The sequence below is a fragment of the Macrobrachium nipponense genome, chromosome 22 (genome assembly GCF_015104395.2).
Source record: "Macrobrachium nipponense isolate FS-2020 chromosome 22, ASM1510439v2, whole genome shotgun sequence".
NCBI classification, from domain to species: domain Eukaryota; kingdom Metazoa; phylum Arthropoda; class Malacostraca; order Decapoda; family Palaemonidae; genus Macrobrachium; species Macrobrachium nipponense.
The window spans coordinates 66,386,698-66,411,890 of NC_087213.1; the positions used below are offsets into that span (position 1 = coordinate 66,386,698).

General features: G+C 45.3%; 1 protein-coding gene across 1 annotated transcript in view; it reads right to left on the reverse strand.

The window, feature by feature from the left end:
- Positions 1–25,193, reverse strand: part of LOC135198769 (triple QxxK/R motif-containing protein-like) — a 60,724-nt gene that overhangs the window by 20,450 nt on the left and 15,081 nt on the right. Inside the window, exon 3 of the mRNA XM_064226682.1 lies at positions 13,672–13,760. Coding sequence (XP_064082752.1) covers positions 13,672–13,760 — 89 coding nt within the window. The remainder of the gene's footprint in view (positions 1–13,671; positions 13,761–25,193) is intronic.

Below are 25,193 nucleotides of genomic sequence, written 5' to 3' on the forward strand. Positions count from 1 at the left end.
TGCGAGTCCTTCGAGAGCCCCAACCCCTGTGTGGGGAGGATGCCTCGGAGGCCGAGAAACAACCCTTGAAGCTTCGGTGACGTGCTCGATCTTCGGCAGCCTGGGAAGCAACAACAGGACCTGCCGAAAGGAAGCCAGATCAGCATGAAAAACCCGTAACCCTCCTTCGGCTTTTGACATGCCCTCTCCCTGGTTTCTGGGAGTCCGACAGAGGTCTAGGCCTAGAGGCGTTATGGGCCGATCTGACGTTCCCTCCTAACGAGAGAGAGGACGTGAAGCGTCCTCTTCTCTAAAGCTTCTTAGAGGGCGCGAGTCCTTCCGAGAGCTCCAACCCTTGCGCGGGGAGGACGCCTCGGAGGACGAGAAGCAATCCTTCAAGATTCGTGCGCATGCACGATCTTTAGCAGCCTGGGAAGCGTCAACAGGTTCTGCCGAAGGGACGCCAGATCGGTGGGGAGCCCCCGTAACCCTCTTGCGGCTTTCGACATGCCCTCTCCCTGAGTCCTGGGAGTCCGACAGAGGTCCAGGCCTAGAGGCATTATGGGGCCGATCTGACGCCCCCTCCACAACACAAGGGGCACTACACTTCACAACACTGATTGGAGAGCGAGCACTTTAGTCTAAGATTACTTGATGTAATCCTCTAGCAGACACTTCTTCTAGGCCCGTAAGCCATACCACAGGGTTAGGCAAAATAAAATCTACAGGAGGTTAGAAGGTTCATTTCTAACTTCTGTTTACTGTGGAGGAAAACTCCTGATTCTAACACGCTCTAAAATGCGTACATGAATCCTACTTCTTCCGTAATCAGTCACACATTACACTAATTACATTGAACTTATGCAAAGAAAACAAGTAAACGCCATATACACTAAGCGAGTGTCTACCGAAAGTTCCGGTAGCTTCACCATCCCCCATGCAGACAACAAAATCTGAAACTAGGCTAACTAGCCTCAGACATCAAATGCAATGAAAAATTTACGATAGCGTATGCCTAGCCACAAATCCAAGTCAATAATCGTAAGAATAATTAGGATACTTAAGCGGCTAATGAAGTTTCAAAATCCTAGGCGGAGGTCTGTAAACAGTTGTTTACCGACCGGCGACAGAAAAAATATGAATAGAAAATGGGAATAGTTCCTGATATCCGCCTCCCAGCGGCGGGAATGGGTACCACCACCTGGCCGCCCACTGCGTGTGCCGCGAATTTTGAAATTCTGTCGGACTTCGGAGAATACAGCTATATATATATCTGTCAGGTAAGTTTCATGAACAAACCTCTTATTACATTTCCTAAGAGTTTGAAAAAAGGGGAAAAGAGACTAAACATCCACCCCTGTTCAATACCATAGGATGGCGTGTAATGCTATTGCTCCCGGATCGAGAATAAGGGAGCAGAGAAGAAGAAGCCTCTTCGTCCTCAACATAGCGAAGAGATGAATGAAAGGACGTCCCTAAAGTCTCCACAACTCTCAACATACTTCTAAACAAAGATTCCACTCGGAAGTCAGTAGTTGCTGCCGTCGATCGAGAAGATTCGTACGGACTTTTGCAATCCTGTAACGAACCTCTTGAGGATCGTTACGTTCTATGCCTGTTGTCATAATAGGCTCTTTCTCGTAAACTCGAACAGGGACCGAGAGAAGATACTTCTTAAGATATGAGAGAGCTGTGGAATATCAGAGTTGATCTGGACCACTGGTTCCAAAAACTAGTTTCGAGGACTGGAGGGACGACCGAATTGCTTCCACTTCTTTCATATTATGTTGCAGGACATCTGAAACCCTCTCCAGATGTCCGGCACCTTCTCTCTATCACCTCAGGTGATAGACGCACTGAGAGATGTTCAGAATCATTCCTAGATCTTGGATAAAATTTCAGTTTCCCGGTAGGAAAAAACTGTAGAGGTCTGAATTGCAGTCTATTCAGGGAAACAAACTTCTACAGGAAGGAAATGGTCCCCAGCAGGCTCATCCATTCCCTCACCGAGTATGCTTACTTCCCTAATAAGGCTGCGCTTTGCCTAAGCAGGAGAGCATATAATAGTGCAATGTTGCGGTAGACTCGTAGTCCTATACAGTGCGGTAACGAGCACCAAAAGAAGTAAGAGATATCTCTGTTGAACAAAGTAGGGCAAAATGAATGCAATGTTTATTCATTCATGTAAGAAATCCCCTCAATCTTAGGCTAAAGTCCGTGATTGTAGGGCAGAGATACAGTTAGTCAGTCAATCCCGCAGGAGAGAGAGACGTAACCAACCGCGCATGACAGCGAACGAGCTGGTACTGGCTCGGTTGGACTGGAGGACAGTGACAGCAGCTTACATTCGTCGTCTCTTACCGTTATGCCTGGGTTGCCAGCTACTCTATTCTACGAAGAAATACGTCCGTTATTTTTGAGCAGAAAGAGACTCGCAAGCTGGTATATTTAAGCGAAACAGAAAACGTTAAATATAGAGGGGAGTTTGTGTCGTCATAACACTACCATACAACGGTAAAAGATAAATCGGAAACTCCTGGAAGGCTGCAGGGAGTAACGATTAAATGCCCTTAAAAAAAAAAAAAAAAAGACAATAGACTTCTCGGTTGCCATCCGAAGAGGTAACTACAGCAAGCGTATATGACTTGAACCAAATAACGCAAGGCAAAATATGATATTGTTATGATACAATAAAGTTTGTTCATACTTACCTGGCAGATATATCTATAGCTGAATTTGGAAATACAGCTACATACATATCTGACAGGCAAGTTTTATGAACAAATCTTAGAGAATCGAAGCGGACAGCTCAAGCTTCTTATGTTATTGTACATAAGCGTTCATTGACGCAGTCTACAAGTTTATGTCTTGTACGAGTCTGCGATTGATGAATGAGAGCTCTTCCGAATCTTGTCAATAAGAGCTTATCCGCTTACGCAATATAAAGTTATTGAGGTGTTTGTCAATGAGAACTAACCCATTTACGGGACAAAGAGATATTTCGTCAATGAGGGGATACCCACTTACTTGACAAAACGATAGTTATATTGTCAATGGGGTAAATTTTTTTTCGGGGAAAGTCCACTGAAATAGACAAACGTAATCCAGGAAGTCGAGCATATTATTTTTCCGATTCCCGTCTCAAACGAGGAAGGGGCAAGAATCCTGTTAAGAGACTGGGCTTACGGCAGGTAGGACCCAGATGTTCAACTTCGGCAGCGTAGTCCCGACTAAGAACTAACAAAATCTATCATCTGAAAAGCCCTTTCAGATGGGCTAAAAAGCTTGCAAAATTTTCCTTGGAAGAGGAAGGAACTCTCCAACCAGCTTCCTCTCCCGTATCACAACGAAAGCCTGCTAACGCTTAAATTTATTGGCAGTATGGCAAAGGAAGTACTGTCTTGCGCTTTCCTGAAGAGCGTCCTCTTGATGAGTGCCTTTGCAAGAATCCTACTGAACATTGTCGTGAGTCCTGACATGCAGGACGTCGAGCTTTTACATAACCCGTAGCTGCCTTACCGCAAAGTCTTGGCTGCGGTAGAGCAAAAGAGATCTTCCCTTGAGCTTTCCATAACTCCATCCAATCCTGGACTTTACAAAAAGCAATATTAACTAACAAAGACCTCTAGAATTCACAAAACCCGTGGTCTTGCTGGGTTTCGAAAACGAAGTTGCCTGTTCACTTTAAGCTTCCATAGAGGTAAAAAATCTTTAGGCCCAAATCAGCTTGAAGAGTTCAAAAGAAACGTTCAGCCAGGCGATACACCTGGCGTGCGCTGGCGCGTGGCGCACGCTCGGCGTCCACTGGCGCATGCGCTCGGCGTCCACTGGCTCGCGCTCGGCGTCCAATTGGGGCGCGCTTGGCGCACACCCGCATGCGCTTAGCGTGCACCCGCGCGCGCCTGGCATCCATCCGAGTGTCCCATTCAAGCCGAGCGTCAAAAGACGCGTGCAGAAAAGCGTCACGCTCCTGACAGGCGTCAAAACAAGCGAGAGAAACTGCCTTCAGGGAAGAGCAAGAGACATCTCGGAGAGAAAACCGACTGCACGAAACAGTCTCAGGTGAAGGGTTGATCGTGTGAGAATCCGAGGGGCGAGGGAACGCCTTCTTATTCTCACAGCAACAAAGCTAGGACGTCCGCGCTCAAAAGCGTCCTGCTACTATGACTTCTTTTTCCCTTTTCTCGGTGGAAAGACGTACACGAGTTCAGGCGACGTTCGCCTTCTTACTTCTCACTGCAACGCATGACGAGAGAGAGAGAGAGAGAGAGAGAGAGAGAGAGAGAGAGAGAGAGAGAGAGAGAGAGAGGACGTGAAGCGTCCTCTTCTATAAAGCTTCTATTTAGAGGGCGCGAGTCCTTCCGAAAGCTCCAATCCCTGCGCGGGGAGGACGCTTCGGAGGACGAGAAGCAATCCCTCAGGATTCGTGCCCGTGCACGCACTTTGGCAGCCTGGGAGTATCTTCAGGTCTGCCGAAGGCATGTCAGATCGGTGTGGGTTCCTTGTAACCCTCCTTCGGCTTTCGACATGCTCTCTCCCTGTGTTCCTGGGAGTCATGCAGAGGTCCCGGCCTAGAGGCGAAATAAGGCCGATCTGACGCACCCTCCACTACACAAGGGGCACTGTCACTGCACTTAGCCACTTCACTTTTGCTCTCTAAAGCAAGCACTTTCGATTCTAAGTTACGAATCGATAGAGTATCAGAGAAAGGGCAATACCCTCTACAGACACTGTTTTAGGGCCCGAAGGCAACACTACAGGGTTAGGAGTAACAACTACAGAAGTAACACTCTTCACAACAATGATAGGAGAGCGAGCACCTTAGATTCCAAGATACAGATGGAATCTAACATAAAGGGCATTACCTCTCGCAGACATATTCATAGCCCGTAGGCCATACTATAGGTTAGGCAAAATAAAGTCTACAGGAAGGTTAGCAGGCTCACTACCCTGACTTTTGTTTACTGATTAATTGCGTACATACGAATCATAAGTCTTCCTTACGGAATTAGACAAAGTCTCACACTCCTTACATGACAAATCTCAACAAAGAAGCAAGACCCATACCCCTCGTGCATACCAAGTGCGGATCTACCGAAGCTTTCGGTAGCCACACCCTATCTTTGCAGACAACACCCTCTGAAACTAGCCTAACTAGATTCAGATATCTTATGCAAAAATGAATCAAATTCAAATCAATTTAAGATAGCGTATGCCTAGCCACAAATCCAAGTAAATAAATCAAAAGACAATTAGGATACTTAGCGGCAATGAAGTTTCCAAAATCCTAAGACGGAGGTACTGAAAACAGGTGTTTCCAGCACCGGCGACAGAAAAATTACGAATAGAAAATGGGAATGGTTCCTGATACCCGCCTCCCAGCGGCGGGAATGGGTACTAACCACCTGGCCTACCACTGCGTGTGCCGGAAGTTTTTGAAATTCTGTTGGACTTCAGAAAATACAGCTATATATATATCTGACAGGTAAGTTTCATGAACAAAATTAGGGTTCATACGTATATCAACCCCAAAAACCGTATGTGATAACCTTCTTATCAGGTTTAATGTACTTTTGTCTGTCTTCTTTTTATTCAGTGCGCCTTCCAATTCAACCGTGTATCAAAGATTAAATTCCTTCTAATTCAACTGTGTACTAAAGACTAAACCTGAGAACTTTACACTTTTTAGTTCAACATCATAAATCTTCTTCCAATGATATTTTAAAAAATGAAGACTAGTTTTTTCTACAGAGAATTGAAAGCCTATAGTAGAGGCCCAAGTACAGTACACATACCTGCTTTTGTGATGGCCCTGTTAAGAATACATTAAGCATGCCGTAAGTCTAAAGGACTGAAGAATATAATAGTCATTCATATAAAAACTTTTTCTAATTCCCCTAAGTAACTGATTTGTAATGGTTTATTTCAAGGAGGAACTAGATGTAACTTCAAACACTTACCTGCGGGATACTATTTTCTAATATTGTCCGTATCTAAAGAAATGCCTCCATTTACATTTGAAATATGAGGTCTATTAAGAAGTTTTTATTAACAAAAGGTAGGAAACTTTAAGGTACCATTGTCACATTGTTTTCAATATTTGTATTCTAGCATATCTCCAAATAGTATCATATGCCTTTTGGATACCAAAAACTGCTGCAATAGCTATTTGTTTCCGTTTAAATCCTTTTGAAAAATTATCTTCAAAGTAGCATAAGAGGGCGAAGTACAGATACAGTATACGTATTATCATATGACCCAACCAATTTCCAAGTACTATGTTAACCATGAATTCATCATTTTTCCATCACTTTGCACTAATAACATGCTAAAGATATTGGATTACAGGCAGTCCCCGGGTTACGACGGGGGTTCCGTTCTTGAGACGCATTGTAACCCAAAAATCGTCATAAGCTGGAACATCACCAAAAACCCTAAGAAAACTTTACTTTTAATGCTCTGGGTGCATTCAAAACTATGTAAACTGCATTCTTATTGCATTTTGCATAAAAAAAACTTCAAATATTATTATTTTGCATTTTTGGTGTCATATTTCTCGTGCCAGATGAGCGTTGTAGGCGTCGTAACCCTGGAACATGCGTCATAACCCTGGAAATATTTTCTGATGAATATGATTGAGAAGCGCCTTAACCTCGGAACATCGTAAGCCAAACCCGTCGTAACCTGGGGACTGCCTGTACTGGGATGTTTGCCTGGTTTGGCTGTTGGTATGATGATGGCATGCTGCCAACAATCTGTAGTGTTTCTTAAAACACTTCAGATGAAACACAAAGATTAAATGGAAGAATATTGGATAGTATGGAAGCAAACTAACACAATAGTATATACAAAATGATATTGTTATGATACAATAAAGTTTCATACATACTTACCTGGCAGATATATACGATTGAAGACCCACCCAGCCTCCCCGCAGGAGACAGGTGGAAGAGAGAATCTGATTAGAAAACGGGAATGGTTCCTAGTCCTGCCACCCAGAGCAGGGCGGTAGATCACCTGACCTACCTGTAGCGAGTGCCGCAAAATTTGAATTTCTGTCGGGGACAACGGAGTCGATAGCTATGTATATATCTGCCAGGTAAGTATGTATGAAACTTTATTGTATCATAACAATATCATTTTCATACATTCAACTTACCTGTCAGATATATACATAGCTGATTGACACCCTTTGGTGGAGGGCAAGAGACAGCTAACTACTGACTAGACAGGTAAACAACATATGTTGTAGGTATTTATAGACCTTGGTTCCTACCTTATCAGGTGGAAGACTTCGTGGCTACTGCCCAGGAGTCTGCTTCACCTCAAGAGCCTTAGCGAGATAGTGATCTGCGGCCAAGAGTTCTTGTGGGTCTGTCGATGGGGTTTAATCCGCTTACTCGGCAGAGCCTAACTGGCATTTGTCAATGGGTGCTAATCCGCTTATATGACAACACGCCTTCTTTAAGGAGCACACAACCGATCCCGATCACCCGATCCTAACACCCGTATTAGTTCTAAGATTGCCAAGAGTCATCCCCGAACTCTTAGCAAACAACCAAAAACTCGATAATCACACATACAAAAGTACAAACAAAAAAAATTTTTGTACCCCTCTAAAAGTCAGTTGCCACTCGATCTCCTAGTGAAGAGAAGTGAAGGTCGCCTGTGCGACATCTGACACTTCCATGCACAGGAAATTCAAGAACACATCCGACAAGAGGGTTACGTACACTTATTTAAGGATTGGTGCTCGCTCCATTACCCAGAACCGTCTGTGCTGACACAAACGGACCTAGAGAATAACATTTCTCATACGTAACGCGCACAACCTTTAAGTAATGAGATGCAAACACTGAGTTACATCTCCAATAAGTTGCATCCATAATATTTTTCAGCGACATATTTCTTTGGAACGCAATAGACGTCGCAATTGCCCTTACTTCATGAGCTCTTACTCTTAATAGATTAAAAGTGTCATCTGGGCAGTTCTTATGAGCCTCGGTAATGACACTTCTAACAAAGAAGGCTAAGGCATTCTTAGACATTGGTCTTTTGGGGTCCTTTACTGAGCACCATAGACCGTGTTGCGAACCCCCCAACTGCTTCTTTCTGTCCAGATAGAATTTAAGTGCTCTAACTGGGCAAAGGGATCTTTCTGCCTCTCTGCCTACCAGACTAGTAAGTCCTTTTACCTCGAAGCTCCTGGGCCAGGGATACGAAGGATTCTCATTCTTAGCAAGAAAGAGAGTCAGGAATGAACAAATCGCAGAGTCTCCCTTGAAGCCAACTCGTGACTCAAGGGCGTGCAACTCGCTGACTCTTTTTGCCGTAGCGAGAGACAGCAGAAATAAACACTTTCTGGTGATATCTCGAAAGGAAGCCGTGTGTGGTGGTTCGAACTTTTCGGAGGACAGAAATTTCAGGACCACATCCAAGTTCCAGCTTGGAACTCTGGGTTCTACTGACTTTGATGTTTCAAAGGAACGAATGAGATCGTGTAAATCCTTATCATTTGTCAAATCTAATCATCGGTTTCTGAATACTGCTGAAAGCATGCTCCTGTGCCCCTTAATAGTCGGTACAGAGAGATGGGATTTTTCCCTCAGGAAAAGAAGGAAATCCGCACTTTCGGTCACAGAGGTATTGGAAGAGGACAGCTTCTTCGACCTGCACCAACTTCTGAAAACTTCCCACTTCGATTGGTACACTCGCCTAGTAGATGATCTGCGGGCTCTGGCAATTGTGCTTGCCGCCTTGCGAGAAAACCCTCTCGCTCTGACAAGTCTTTCGATAGTCGAAAGGCAGTCAGAGCAAGAGCGGGTAGGTTTTGAGGGTACCTCTCGAAGTGGGGTTGTTTGAGCAGATCTATCCTGTTTGGAAGAGATCTGGGGAAGTCCACTGTCCACTCCATTACCTCTGTGAACCAAATTCGGGATGGCCAATATGGGGCTATCAGAGTCATTTTGGTTCCCTTCGAGGCCACGAACTTTCTGACTACTTCCCCCAGTATCTTGAATGGGGGGAAAGCGTACACATCTAGCCCTGACCAGTCCAGGAGAAAGGCGTCTATTGCATAAGCCCTGGGATCTTCTACTAGGGCGCAAAATGTGTCTATCCTTTTGGAGAAATCTTGTTAGGAGAACTACATTCCTTTGATTCGCCCAAATCAGCAGATCTCTTGCTAGTTCATATAGGGCGAGAGAGTGAGTTCCTCCTTGTTTTTTGACATAAGCCAGAGCGGTAGTATTGTCGGAGTTTATCTGTACCACTTTGTCTCTGACTATGTGCTCGAAGCTCTTTAACGCAAGGTGAATTGCTAATAGCTCCTTGCAATTTATGTGCCATGACACCTGTTCTTCCGACCAGGTGCCTGACACTTCTTTGGATCCTAAGGTTGCACCCCAACCTGTCTCCGACGCGTCTGAGAACAACCTGTCTCCGACGCGTCTGAGAACAATGTCAGGTTTGGGTTCCGTACTTCCAGGGATACTCCTTTGTTCTCTTCTAAGGGGGTCAACCACCACCTTAATTGATCTTTTATTTCTGCTGAGATTGGAAACGTGTTCGAGAGTTGTCCTGTCTTCCAACTCCAACTCCTTCTCAGGAAGAACTGAAGCGGACGGAGATGCAGTCTTCCTAGAGGAAAGAACTGTTCGAGCGAGGAAAGGGTCCCCAGAAGGCTCAACCATTCCCTCGCTGAAGTGTGCTCTTTCTCTAAGAAGCTCGATACTGTGGTACAACCTTTCTTTATTCTCTCTTGAGAAGGAAATACTCGAAAACCCCGAGAATCCATCTGAATCCCCAGATAAACCATGTTCTGGCTGGGGACCATCTGAGATTTCTCGAGGTTTGCGATCAATCCTAATGATTTCATCAGTTCCAAAGTTGTTGACAGATCCTCCAAACACTGCTTTTGAGACCTGGCCCTGATGAGTCAGTCGTCCAGGTATAGGGAGACGTTTATCCCTTTCATATGTAGGTGTCTTGACACATTTTTCATCTAGTCTGTGAAGACTTGGGGAGCCGTGGACAGGCCGAAACGCAGGGCCCTGAACTGATAGATCCTTCCCTCGAACATGAAACGAAGGTACTTCCTCGACGAATGGTGAATCGGGATGTGGAAATATGCGTCTTGAAGGTCTAGGGATGCCATCCAATCTCCTTGACGGAGTGCTGCAAGGACTGAAGCAGACGTTTCCATGCTGAACTTCTGTGTTCTACGAATCCCCCCGAAGCTTTCGCTACAAGAAACAAGCGATTGTAAAACCCCGGGGAGCTGTGATCCAGTACCAGTTCTATTGCTCTTTTGTCCCACATCTGCTCCACCATTTGACGAAGAGTATCCATCAGAACAGGGTCCCTGTATTTGGCGGACAGTTCCCTCAGTGATGTTGTCAAGGGAGGGCTGTCCTTGAATGGGATACAATAACCCTTCTTGATGATTGACATCGACCAAGGATCGGATCCTATGTCTTCCCAGGCTCCCACAAAGAAAAGTAACCTGGCTCCTACAGGTGTCTGGAGGATAGTTTTCTCATTTTCCCTTCTTAAAGGGACGGAAGGAAGATCTTCCCCTTCTTTCTGTTGTCTTCCTTCTGGCGATAGATCTAGCCGGAGGGCCTCCTCGAAAGGGCTGCTGCTGAGCTGGACGAGCCCCTTTCTTTTCCTCACTGGCCACTGGTCTATTCTTCCTTGAAGACTGCCTAAGGAGATCTTGAGTGGCCTTCTCAGTTAGTGAATGAGCAATGTCTCTCACCAGCTGAGAAGGGAATAAATGTTCTGAAAGAGGCGCAAACAACAAAGCGGACCTCTGAGAAGGAGAGACAGCCTTAGTGAGAAAAGCACTGTGAACCACCCTCTTCTTTAGTATTCCCGCACCAAAGAGGGAGCAGACTTCCGCCGATCCATCTTGAACAGCCTTATCAATACATGTGAGGATACTATGTAAGGCTTCGGGGTTTAGTTGTTCCTTTTCCTGGGACTTCTTAGCCAGAACCCCAAGGGACCAATCCAGGAAGTTAAATACTTCTAAAGTGTGGAAAAATCCCTTGAGGAGGTGGTCCATCTCCGAAAGACCCCATGTTGCTCTGGCCGAATTTAAGGCGTGTCTCCTCGAGGAGTCTACGAGACTCGAGAAGTCCGACTCGGCTAAACGGGCAGAGACAATCCCATATTCTCCCCAGTCTCATATCATATGCCTCTTCTACCCGTTAGTTTAGCAGGAGGCATACAAAAAACTGTCCTTCCTAACTCCTTTTTTGTCTTGATCCAGGAGTCAAGAGATTGTAGGGCCCTCTTCATGGATATGGCCGGCTTCATTTTCAGGAAGGAGGAAGACTTGTGTGCTTTCGTACTTAAAAAGAGAGAGCGTGGAGAAGGAGGAGCAGCTGGAGTCAACGAATCTCCATACTCTTCTAAAAGGAGAAAAGAAAGAACTTTATAATTTGAAAGTCCTTCTTTATTAGTAATCTCGTCCTCCGAGACATCCTTTAAGTTAATAGGCTCGGAAGGAGAAGGCTCCCTTCTTTCGTCTGTCTCCTCCCTTGATCTCTTCCTTTCCGAAGAAGAAGCACTTCTAATAGGAGAGGGACTAAGCCTCTCTCTACGCCTATCCTTAGGAGAGTCATGGATAATTTTAGTTTGATGCCTGGAGGACTCCTGGCGGTTGTCAGGCTCTTCATGTAGAGAATGCGCCTGGCGCTTAGCAGGAATATCTCGCTCAGAATACTCCTGGCGCCTGGGAGGAGTATCATGTTCGGAATACTCCTGGCGCCTGGGAGGAGTATCATGTTCAGAATACTCCTGGCGCCTGGCAGGCGCAACGCGCTTCGAATACTCCTGGCGCTTGGTAGGCGCATCGCGCTCCGAATACTCCTGGCTCCTGGGAGGAGTATCAAGCTCAGAATACTCCTGGCGCCTGGGAGGAGTATCGAGATCGGAATACTCCTGGCGCCTGGCAGGCTTACCACGTTCCGAATACTCCTGGCCCTTGGAAGGCGCATCTAGTTCCGAATACTCCTGGAGCTTGGCAGGAGTATCGATCATGGCAGGCGCATTTCGCTTGGCAGGCGCTTCACTCCTATCAGGAGCTTCCTCTTCTCCAGCTGGATCTTGGCGCTTGGTTGGAGTTCTAGGTCTTGAACGACGTACAGGAAACTCAGGCTCTTTGCGCCTACTTGGCGCCTGGCTCCTAGCTGGCGCCAGGCACTTGGCAGGAGTTACTTCCTTTTCCACTTCTCGCCTGTCTAACGCTCCGCTCCCCCCAGAGATGGCCGCCTGTGCGACAACTCCCCTGGAAGGCTCGTTGCGCCTGACAGGAGATCGGTATTTGGATCTTTTAATCGGAAGCCTATCATCCTTCTTACGAGTAGGCTCCTTGGAAAGTACTCCTACCAAAGACGCTAATTGCTCCTGCATATTTAGCAAAATTTTCCTGGTCGAGGACTCATTCGAATCAGGAGAGGGAGATCTGGAAGGCGCTCGAGGATCTCTTACAGTCCAAGGATCTAACTCCTTCCTAGCCTTCTTTATTACCGAAGGCGCATCTTCTTCAGAGAAGCGCCTGGGGCTAGAATTGAGTTCAGGTTCTTTCCAATTCCTCTTCAGCGGGCGGGAAAGCTTCGACTCCTTCCATCCTCTTCTCGGAGAAGGCGAACTAGAAGACGAAAAGCACTCTCGTAGGACGCTTTTCCTATAGCGGTCCCTGGCAGTCTGAGATGTAACAGACTCTGCCGAAAGGACGCCTGATCGTTGGGGATTCTCCACAACCTCCGTATGGCTTTCGACTTTCCTTCTCCTCTGGGCCAGGGAGCTTGGAAGCGGTCTAGACCTGGGAGCGTCGCAAAGACGACCAGACGCCCCCTCCACCACACTGGGGACACTAAAATCACTTGAAAAACCACATTCACTTTTCTTACCTTCCAATGCTGCCATTTTTTCCTGCATTTTCTGAAGGGAAGCTCTGAGTTCCGCAATTTCCGAAGCAGAATCAGAGGGGTTAGCAACCTGTGAACAAACTGAAACAGAATGCGAATAATTATCAGAAGAAGAAGCTACAGAACTAGATAGAAGTTCACGAGATTTCCTGCGGCTTTTGTAAACCGCCTTCCTCTCTCTATCTTTCTCTAACTTCTTCAAGTAAGAAGTTAGATTCTTCCATTCTTGCGCACTCAGTCTCTCGCACTTGTTACACGTGTTCTCAATCGAACACTCAGCCATTCTACATCCACTGCATGTAGTGTGAGGATCTACCGAAGCTTTCGGAATCCTCACCTTACATCCCTCATTCACACACACTCTGAAACTAACACTAGAGTCAGACATATTTAAGAAAATCCAAAGCCAAGTCCAAAAAACAGTCCACGATAGCGAATGCCAAACAACGATCCAAGTACGTCACCAAAAATCAGTCGAAAGATGATCAAGAAGCGTTGAAAAAAGAATTCCAGTCAGGAGGTAGTAACAACAATGTTGACACCACCGGCGACAGAGAGAATCTGATTAGAAAATGGGAATGGTTCCTAGTCCTGCCACCCAGAGCAGGGCGGTAGATCACCTGACCCACCTGTAGCGAGTGCCGCGAAATTTGAATTTCTGTCGGGGACGACGGAGTCGATAGCTATGTATATATCTGACAGGTAAGTTGAATGTATGAAACTACCGAATTATATGGCAGAAATAAATTCTTACCTTGTAAACCTTAGTAGTCTTCCTTTTCATTTCATTTTGCTTTTTAATTTTTTTCACATCCACTGTTGTATGCTTTCTGTTTTGTTTTCCTGAAATCATGGAAAAACTGATTGTTAACAGTTAAATTTCCTTCACACAGAACCAACCGTCAATTTACCACTGATATACATCTTGTACTAAGATGAGTAAAAATGATTTTATTAAAACAAAACTATTTTTTCAATACACATCAATCATCTGCATTATCGCAGAAGCTAATAACAAACAGTGACCTCATATAAAGATGGGAAAAGTTGAAGATAAAGAAGAAGACATCCCTTATCTCACTATCCACATTAGTGATCTTCTACAAGGTCATCTGCTTACAGGGCAGCCTCACCACACATGCCCACATGGACATCATCTGCAGAGTTTCTGTTTAGCTTCAGATGTAAATGACGAGTTTGCACTGAAATTTTTTATAATGATATACTGCATCTGTTTCATAACTAACCCAACATTTACATTAGTCAGTAATGTAATTTTGGTTGGAGAAACAAGCTGCTGAAGAAAACCCTAAGAAATGGATAACAGGAATAAAGAATGAAACCTGGACTTAGGTTTGAATGCATGTGCAAATCCCAACAACAAAGTGAGGAGACATTGTTAGGACAATGAGGTGGCATCTAAGCTGCTGATGCTCCTGAAGTAAAGTGGTGCATAGGAGGTTGATAAGACTGAATCCCGTTTCAATAAATTCAGAAGTACCCACAATTCATAAAGTCTTTTAATGGTTCATAGACATAGATTCCTTAGTATATAAGTCATCAATGCCTGGCACAGAGGAATAAGACTAAATTAATGATTACATATTTAAAGCAGCCACAAAGAGGTCTTCCGGCAACACTTCTAATATAGACAGTCCCAGAAATATAATCTGCACAATTAATATCCTTCATTCAAGATAAAGTGAAAACTTCCAGCCATGTTCTTAAATTAAGCTCTCCATATTCATAAGGTAAGCTAATAAACCTGAATTATTCCTTGGACACACAAAAAGCTAAACACCTGCCATAATTACCCAAAATGACAAATTTTTTAATCAATTTGTATTTTTCATAGCTAACAAACCTGAGGTCTTAACAATAGGATAAATCTTCTAGCGCTAGCTAGAAACCAGTAAAAACAATCAGATTGTAAAAAAAAAAAAAGGAATCTTTGGCATTTGGCAACTCCCGCATATACGTGATGGATGTTTGGTCTTCGACCAAGCTCAGACCCCCGCGATATGCCAGTCTTTCTTTTACCGCCTTGGAGACTGGAGTTTTGCTTCACTCTCCTTTTCCATGCAGTTTTTTATTGTAGCCTGCTCTTTATTTCTTTTTATTCAGCCAAAAAGTTCCGTGGATGTCAATGTGTTAGACAAGCCTTCTTTGTTGCAGTGTTGAACTTCTTTGGGGAAGATGCTGTTGCAGTATATAGTACGTCTTTAACTCTGCATTGGCATCGCTTACATTATGGGTGATAGGCTAGTCCGTCTCCAAAGAGAGTATTGCCCCTTCAGAGACAGGACCCCTTACTTCGATTTAGGGTTTTGATTTGAAAAATGATGTATAGACATTTATGTTTTTATGTATCTTTCACACATGTCTGGGAACTTTGTAATGTTTTAGTCTTTCAGATTGTATGCGTTGCAGGATGTTCGGGACGAATTTTAATGGCGGATGATTCGATCTTCTCTTCTTGCTGGACCAGTCATGTTTGTCATCTCGCCTCTTTCCTTCATTTTAGTAGGATTGGGGTGTGGGAGTTATGGCTATCATCCGTCTTTCCCTCCATCCTCACATATAATATTTTAGTCTCTCTCATGTTACATCTTCCTGAGGGAGAGAGAAGTTTCATTTATTTACAGGTTCTTTTTAGACTTTCAAGAATCTAAAAGATTGTAAGATGGATGCTCCTTGATGTGATAGCAACGACACCACGGTAGTGCCATGGTCAACAAAGGGCCTAGTGTCCTTTCATCTACTCTATTGAAGTGCAGGTAAGGAGTAGACAATAGAACATTCAGTTCAGTGACCAACCAGACACATCCCAACCAGGATGGATATAATTACAACCAATTCATTCAATAAAAGTCAAGAGATCAAGACTGTTGATCTTAGCAACTTGACTTCCAGAAATTCATTCAGCCTCTGAAGGAGCTTGATCACAGTTCTTTCAGAATTACTGAAGTTGGTGCTGTTCTGCTCTGTCTTCACACACCCTTGAACAAAGTTTGGTATCCATTTACATCTGAAGGCTTAATCTTTTGCTGTTCAAAACGTTTTGAAGGTGATCAGCGAGACTAATCATTCCACTCTTAAGGTCCTGTGGTTCCAATGACAGAATGACGTCTATGTTTAAAGGCTAGAATTTTAGTCCAATGCCAAGAACTCATGCATCAGCTTCCAGTCAGCCAAGAAACACGTGTATCAACTTCCAGTCAGCCGAGAAACAGTGTCCAAATGGTCATTTCTCCAACTAGTGAGATGATCAAATGAGCCTACCCTGCAACTTCCTGGTGGACATTAGTACGTTTTGGCCCAAGTCTCTCGAGGACAGTGGCATCAGTTTGTCCATCGTATTTAGTGCTAGGATGATGCATCAGCTTCCAGTCAGCCAAGAAACAGTGTCCAATGGTCATTTCTCCGACTAGTGAGATGATCAAATGAGCCTACCCTGCAACTTTCTGGTGGACATTAGTACGTTTTGGGCTAGTTCTCTTGAGGACAGTGGCATCAGTTTGTCCATCGTATTTAGTGCTAGGATGAAATGTAATCTTGTAGATCACATTAATTTCCTTTTACCTTGGGAGGCTGCCCATAGGTCCTTGGACACCTTTTCCATGCTCAACAAGTCAACTAGTTCACCCAGCTCTTGCCAGACAGGTTGTATCTCGCGTAAGCCACGTGACTGCAAGGAGAAGGTGTGTGTGGGACTGGCCTCCTCACTTTCTTGTCTTCATTCCTTTCCCAATGGGTAGAGAAACAGTGAACGAGCCGTCACATGCTGGATGGACATAAATGCAGGTGATCTAGATGACTAATTATATCCTATCTATAATCTAGCTCCATTTGGACTAACATGCAAATGCAAATCCTTCTTCTCTCTAGCAAGGGACGAGAGGGACTGACAATGAACAAACCAGTTGGTTATTCTTAGCTTTATACTAGTTTCTGACACTGTGGGTTCATCCAAACTTTCCGAATCAAGGATATTACATTTTTTTAATTTGAAATGTCCGAAGTCTGACAATTAAACATCTCTCATTCAACAGATCTGAGGTATGGTCTCCTCCCTTTGCTCTTTCTTGACCAGGAAGAGAGTACCCAGGTGAGCTGAAATACCAGTCAGTTCAGAGATTTACTCAGAATCCTCCCTCCAAAAATAAGCCTCCCATATATAAAGATCAAGGGTTTGTATATCTGTAGAGACAAATTACAAATTTTTAAAGAAATATGATATTGTTATGATACAATAAAGTTTGTTCATACTTACCTGGCAGATATATATATAGCTGTATTTTCTGAAGTCCGACAGAATTTCAAAAACTTCTGGCACACGCAGTGGTCGGCCAGGTGGTTAGTACCCATTCCCGCCGCTGGGAGGCGGGTATCAGGAACCATTCCCATTTTCTATTCATAATTTTTATTTCCACTGTCCCCTGAGGGGAGGTGGGTGGGTACTTGATTATATATATCTGCCAGGTAAGTATGAACAAACTTTATTGTATCTTAACAATATCATTTTGTTCATGAAACTTACCTGTCAGATATATATATAGCTGAATCCCACCATTGGAGGTGGGAAGGGACAGAATAGAAGGATTTTGGGAAACAAATGCATGCAGATGATTTACATCTTGGTTCCACCTGTTAGCATAGCTGGCTTCATGGTTATTGCCGCGTAAGTCTGCTTGTGCTACTAGAGTTGCCAGCGAGGTAGAGACCTATATAGCTGGTGCACTCCAGATGATCTGTCAACAGGGGCGAGACCACGACGTGACTAGACCATATTGACCATACCATGAGGGCTAAGAAGTAAAATAAATATATATATAAATATATATATCACCACCTGACCACCTAGCCAAAGTTAAGGTGTGTTAACTAAGGCTTAAGAGTTAAGAAGTCGCCGTTGTCGGCGACTCAACAACTAAATTAAGAGCTCTTCCTAACCATTTTCTACAGGATAGGATGAGTGGTACTTCTTGCCCCCAAGATTGTGTCTGCAGACACGTATGGCCCTAGCGAGCAGCAGATCTCATATGCCATCTTCACATCTCGCAGGGAGTGTGAAGTGAACACAGAGTTGCTTCGCTAAAACATAGTACTCAGGATGTTGCTGAGTGCCATGCTCTGTTGAAATGCTTCCGAGGTCGCGCCCTCACCTCGTGAGCATTCAGATAAAAAGATTTCAAATCTTTGTGCAAACACAATGAAGGAGCATTTTAGAAAGAACTCCTTAACACTAAAAGCCAGGGTGTTCTTCGATATGGGCAAGTCTGGTCTTTTTCGGAACTGCAGATTGCCCGAACGACTTCGACTTTCTTGAGTTTTATGTAGATAAAACTTGAGAGACCCGACAGGGCACAGGACTCTCTCTGGCTCCTGCCCACTAACTTGTGCCATCCTTGCTTCCAAGCTCCTGGCCCAAGGACAAAACGGGTTTCCATTCTTAGGCCACAACGGAAGGCTTAGAGAGCACACCGCCATGTGTTCTCTAAAGCCAAAACTTGTGACGATGGCTTAAAATCTCTCTAACCCTCTTGTCGTATCTAGGGTGGTTAGAAGGCGGCCTTCCTGATCACTATTCTTCGCTGAAGGATGAGTGTCTGGACTGCCTGGGCAATTCAATCTAAGCAAACCTTGGGGGGTGTATCAACGCAACCCAACATCGTCAGCGAATCAACTCATGAGCAACTCCTGACTCGAGCTTCTGGTGCCAGGAGAAAGGAGCGAGGAGCAAAAAGGCGATTCAGTCCCGAAGGACGAATGCCTGACAGTCCAACCTGGTCTCATGTTACACGATCATCGGGGGTGTATAAACGTAACCGACTTCGTCAACAAGAAACTCAGGGCTACTATATGTCGCCTGATCTCGCACGAGTGTCTGACTCCGAGAAAACAGGTGAGACAAAAAGTAGATGGTGAGCGAGTTTCGAGATTCCACAGAACTCAAAGATCGTGAAGGGCTTTGTTGTTTGACAGAAGCAAATCTCTGAGCCCAAAGGCCGTCAACAACATATTTGCGTATTCTTTAATAGTTGTGACTGCCAGCTTATCCCATTCTTCAGACGGAAAGGGAAGACGGTAATCTTATTCCTGTCAACATCTCGATAGTCTGAACGTAGTCAGACTCAGAGAGGTTATAGATACCTTTCGAGTAAGAGTAGACCGACTCTCGGAAAAGGTCCTTTGAAAGTGAACTAGGAAGGACGTGACCTCTGTGAATCCAGGATCCTGAAGGCCAACATGGGGCGATCAGCGTCATTGTCGCTCCCTGTGACGTCATAAATCCTCTTATTACATTTCCTAAGCAATTGAAAAAGGGGAAAAGACTAAACATCCATCCCCGTTCAATATCATAGGATGGCGTTTAATGGTACCGATCCCGGATCGAGAATAAGGGAGCAGAGAAGAAGAAGCCTCTTCGTCCTCAACATATCGAAGAGAAGAATGAAAGGACGTCCCTAGTGTCTCCACAACTCTCAACATACTTCTAAAGAAAGATTCCACTCGGAAGTCAGTAGTTGCTGCCGTCGATCGAGACGATTCGTACGGACTTTTGCAATCCTGTAACGAACCTCTAGAGGATTGTTACATTCTACGCCTGTTGTTATAATAGGCTCTTTCTCGTAAACTCGAACAGGGACCGAGAGAAGATACTTCTTAAGATATGAGAGAGCTGTGGAATATCAGAGTTGATCTGGACCACTGGTTCCAAAAACTTGTTTCGAGGACTGGAGGGACGACCGAATTGCTTCTACTTCTTTCAGATTAAGATCCAGGACATCTGAAACCCTATCCAGATGTCCGGCACCTTCTTTCTATCACCTCAGGTGATAGACGCACAGAGAGATGTTCAGAATCATTCCTAGATCTTGAATAATATTTTAGTTTCCCAGTAGGAAAAAACTGTGGAGGTCTGAATTGCAGTCTATTCAGGGAAACAAACTTCTTCAGGAAGGAAATGGTCCCCAGCAAGCTCATCCATTCCCTCCCCGAGTATGCTTACTTCCCTAATAAGGCTGCGCTTTGCCTAAGCAGGAGAGCATATAATAGTGCAATGTTGCGGTAGACTCGTAGATCTATACCGTGCGGTAACGAGCACCGAAAGGATTAAGAGATATCTCTGTTGAACATAGTAAGGCAAAACGAATGCAATGTTTATTCATTCATGTAAGAAATCCCCTCAATCTTAGGCTAAAGTCCGTGATTGTAGGACAGAGATACAGTTAGTCAGTCAATCCCGCAGGAGAGAGAGACGTAAACTACCGCGCATGACAGCGAACGAGCTGGGACTGGCTCGGTTGGACTGCAGCGGACAGTGACAGCAGCAGCTTACATTCGTCGTCTCTTACCGTTATGCGTGGGTTGCCAGCTACTCTATTCTACGAAGAAATAGGTCCGTTATTTTTGAGCAGAAAGAGACTCGCAAGCTGGTATATTTAAGCGAAACAGAAGGCGCTAAATATAGAAGTGCGTTTGTGTCGTCATAACACTATCATACAACGGTAAAAGAAAAATCGGAAACTCCTGGTACGCTGCAGGGAGTAACGATAAAATGCCCTTAAAAAAAAAAAAAAGACAATAGACCTCTCGGTTGTCATCCGAAGAGGTAACTACAGCAACCGTATATGACTTGAACCAACCAGTAGTAAAATAACGCAAGGCAAAATATGAAATTGTTATGATACAACAAAAGTTTGTTCATACTTACCTGGCAGACATATATATAGCTGAATTCGGAAACACAGCTACATACATATCTGACAGGCAAGTTTATTGAACAAATCTTTGAGAATCGAAGCGGATAGCTCAAGCTTCTTATGTTGTTGGACATAAGCGTTCATTGACGTAGTCTACAAGTCTATTACTTGTACGAGTCTGCGATTGATGAATGAGGGCTCTTGGGAATCTTGTCAAAAAGAGCTTATCCGCTTACGCAATATAAAGTTATTGAGATGTTTGTCAATGAGAACTAACCCATTTACGGGACAAAGAGATATTTTGTCAATGAGGGGATACCCACTTACTTGACAAAACGATAGTATATTGTCAATGGGGGAAAGTCACTGAATTGACAAAACATAATCCAGGAAGTCGAGCATATTATTTTTCCCATTCCCGTATCAATCGAGGAAGGGGCAAGAATCCTGATAAGAGACTGGGCTTTTGGCAGGTAGGACCCCGATGTTCAACTTCGGCAGCGTAGTCCCGAACTTAGGAACTAACAAAATCTATCATCTGAAAAGCCCTTTCAGATGGACTAAAAAGCTTGCAACTTAAATTTATTGGCAGTATGGCAAAGGAAGTCCTGTCTTGCGCTTTCCTGAAGAGCGTCCTCTTGATGAGTGCTTTTGCAAGAATCCTACTGAACGTAGCCGAGCGTCATGACGTGCAGGACGTCGAGCTTTTACATAACCCGTAACTGCCTTATCACAAAGTCTTGACTGCGGTAGAGCAAATGATATCTTCCCTTGAGCTTTCCTTAACTCCATCCACCTTTGCGAAAAGCAATATTAATTGACAGAGACCTCTTGAATTCGCAAAACCCGATGTCTTGCTGGGTTTCGAAGAAGAAGTTGCCTGTTCACTTTAAGCTTCCTCAGAAGCACTGCTTACTTCACATTCTTTGCAGGTGAGGTAGAAGGTATCACCGAAGGTAGAGGTAAAAATTCTTTAGGCCCAAATCTGAAACAAGAGCTTGAAGAGTTCAACAGAAACGTTCAGCCAAGCGACACACCTGGCGTGCGCTGGTGCACGCTCGGCGTCCACTGGCGCGCGTTCGGCGTCCACTGGCGCGCGTTCGGCGTCCACTGGCGCGCGCTCGGCGTCCACTGGCGCACGCTCGGCGTCCACTGGCACGCGCTTGGCGTGCACCCGCGCGCGCACGGCGTCCATCCGAGCGTCCCGCCCAAGCCGAGCGTCCAAAGAAGCGTGCAGAAAAGCGTCACGCTCCTGACAGGCGTCAAAACAAGCGAGAGAAACTGCCTTCAGGGAAGAGCGAGATACATCTCGGAGAAAAATCCGACTGCACGAAGCAGTCTCAGGAGAAGGGTTGATCGTGTAAGAATACGAGGGGCGAGGGAACGCCTTCTTATTCTCACAGAACAAAGCTCGGACGTCAGTGCTCAAAAGCGTCCTGCTACTACAACTTCTTTTTCGTATTTCTCGGTGGAAAGACGTACACATGTTCAGGCGACGTTCGCCTTATTACTTCTCACTGAAACGCATGACGAGAGAGAGAGAGAAACGTGAAGCGTCCTCCTCTATAAAGCTTCTATTTAGAGGGCGCGAGTCCTTCCGAAAGCTCCAACCCCTGCGCGGGGAGGACGCTTCGGAGGACGAGAAGCAATCCTTCAGGATTCGTGCACGTGCACGCACTTTGGCAGTCTGGGGATTTTCATCAGAAACTGCCGAAGGCACGCCAGATCGGTGGGGGTTCCTCGTAACCCTCCTTCGGCTTTCGACATGCTCTCTCCCCGGGTCCTGGGAGTCAAGCAGAGGTCCCGGCCTAGAGGCGAAATAAGGCCGATCTGACGCACCCTCCACTACACAAGGGGCACTGTCACTGCACTAAGCCACTTCACTATTGCTCTCTAAAGCAAGCACTTTCGATTCTAAGTTACGAATCGAAAGAGTATTAGAGAAAGGGCAATAACCTCTACAGACACTGTTTTAGGGCCCGAAGGCAACATTACAGGGTTAGGAGTAACAATAACAGAAGTAGCACTCTACACAACAATGAAGGAGAGCGATCACCTCTCGCAGACATATTCATAACCCGTAGGCCATACTATAGGTTAGGCAAAATAAAGTCTACAGGAAAGATGATATAGTTATGATACAATAAAGTTTTATACATACTTACCTGGCAGATATATACATAGCTATTACTCCGTCGTCCGACAGAAATTCGAATTTCGCGGCACACGCGGCAGGTAGGTCAGGTGATCTACCCCCCCGCCGCTGGGTGGCGGGAATAGGAACCATACCCGTTTTCTAATTCATAATTTTTCTTCCAGCTGTCTCCTGAGGGGAGGCTGGGAGGGCCATTTAATTGTATATATCTGCCAGGTAAGTATGTATAAAACTTTATTGTATCATAACAATATCATTTTTATACATTCAACTTACCTGTCAGATATATACATAGCTGATTCACACCATTGGTGGAGGGTAAAAGACAGCTATTACTGAATAGACAGGTAAACAACATACGTTGTAGGTAATAAATAAATAAAACCTTGGTTCCTATGTGTTTAGACGAAGGGTCGACTTCCTAGCTATTGCTAGTAGTCTGCTTCGTCTCAAGAGCCTCAGCGAGGATGTGACCTATGGCTAAGAGTTCTTGTAGATCTGTCAATGGGGTCTTATCCACTTACTTGACAGAATCTAGTGGTCATTTGTCAATGGGGTCTTATCCACTTACATGACAATACACCAATGCCTATTGACATAATTTAAGGAGCACAACACCGATCCCGATCACCTGATCCTAACACGAGGGTTTGTGCTTAATTTGAAAAGAGCTATCCCCAAACTCATTTCAAATAACCTCAGAAAATAATACACTTATGTTAAAATTTAAAAAAAATTTTAATTTACTAGTTAAGGATCAGTGTCGGCTCCCTATCCCAGCAACGCATCCGTGGACACGTATAACAAAGAGAGAAGGATCTCTCATAGGCCCACTTGATCTCCTTCGTGCAAAGAGAAGTCAACACAGAGTTGCATCTCCCGTTATTACAGCTAATATGACTCTCACGACATACTGTTATGGAAAGAACAAGAATTGTTAAAAGCTCGCACTTCAAGCGCTTTTAATTCTTAGCTGTTTGAAGGAAACATCAAGTTACTCAAGAAGTGCTTTAGAGATTCCACTCTTCCAAAGAAGACCAGGGCTTTCTTTGCAACAGATCTCTTCTGGATGAAGTCCAGAGCCTGGCTTGCGCCTGGCTGGCGCCTGGCGCCTTCCTGGCGCCTCGCGCCTGCCTGGCGCCTCGCCCCTGGCTGGCGCCTCGCACCTGCCTGGTGCTTCGCGCCTGCCTGGCGTCTCACGCCTGGCTGGTGCCTCACTCGCGCCTGGCGTCTTAGCTGGAGATTCGCGCCTAGAGCTTGGCTTGCGCCTGGCTGGCGCCTCGCGCCTGGCTGGCGCCTCGTGCCTGGCTGGCGTCTCGCGCCAGGTTGGCGCTTTGTGCCTGCCTGGCGCCTCGCGCCTGCCTGGAGCTTCGCGCCTGGCTGGCGCCTTGCGCCTGGCTGGCGTCTAGCGCCCGGTTGGAGTGACGCCTTGCGCCTGCCTGGAGCTTCACGGCTGGCTGGTACCTCGCGCCTGCCTGGCGCCTCGCTCCTGCCTGGCGCCTCGCGCCGGTTGGCTCCCCCTCCCCACTTGCCGGAGCTTCGAGCTTGGTAGAGTCTCGAGGATGTCTGGCAATGTCCACATCGGACACTCTTATCTGTCCTATATGTTCGCATCTAGAGCATCTGTGTCAGGTTGTAGGCCCGGTCTTTCTCCTCATCAGACAATGACAGTGTTCTTTAGGCTGTCTGCAGGTTTCTTCTTCCTTGCTGACTGCGTCAGAAGGTCTTGAGTCGCCTTCTCAGTTAATGAACGAGAAATGTCCTTCACTAACTGAGAAGGGAACAAAAAGTCAGACAAAGGCGAGTACGAAGCGCTGCCCCTCTGAGCGTGGGAGACCGCTTTGGTTAAAAAGGCACTATATACTGTCCTCTTTTTAAGAAGACCTGCTCCAAATAAAGAGGAGATCTCAACCGAGCCATCCTGAACCGCTTTGTCTATACAAGACGAAATACACAGAAGGACTTCTGGTTCGAGTCCTTCAGAATCATGGGCTTTCTTGGACATCACCCCAAGGGACCAATCTAAGAAGTTGAAAACTTCCAATACATGAAAGAGTCCCTTGAGGAGATGGTCCAGTTCTGAAATGCCCCAAGTTATACATGCAGAGTTCAAACCTTGTCTACGTGAAGCGTCAACTAAGGTCGAAAAGTCCGCTTCTGACGTAGACGGAAGAGAAATACCCATATTCTCTCCCGTCTGACACCAAATGCCTCTTTTACCAGCTAGTCTCGCTGGAGGCATGCAGAAGACCGTTCTAACTAACTCCTCCTTCGACTTCATCCAAGAGTCTAAAGACTGAAGAGCCCTCTTCATCGAAATGGCTGGCTTCATTCTAAGAAAAGACGAAGATTTCTTCGTCTTTGCACTCGAGAAAAGAGAGCGCGGAGAAGGAGGAGAGGCAGGAGTCAAGTTGT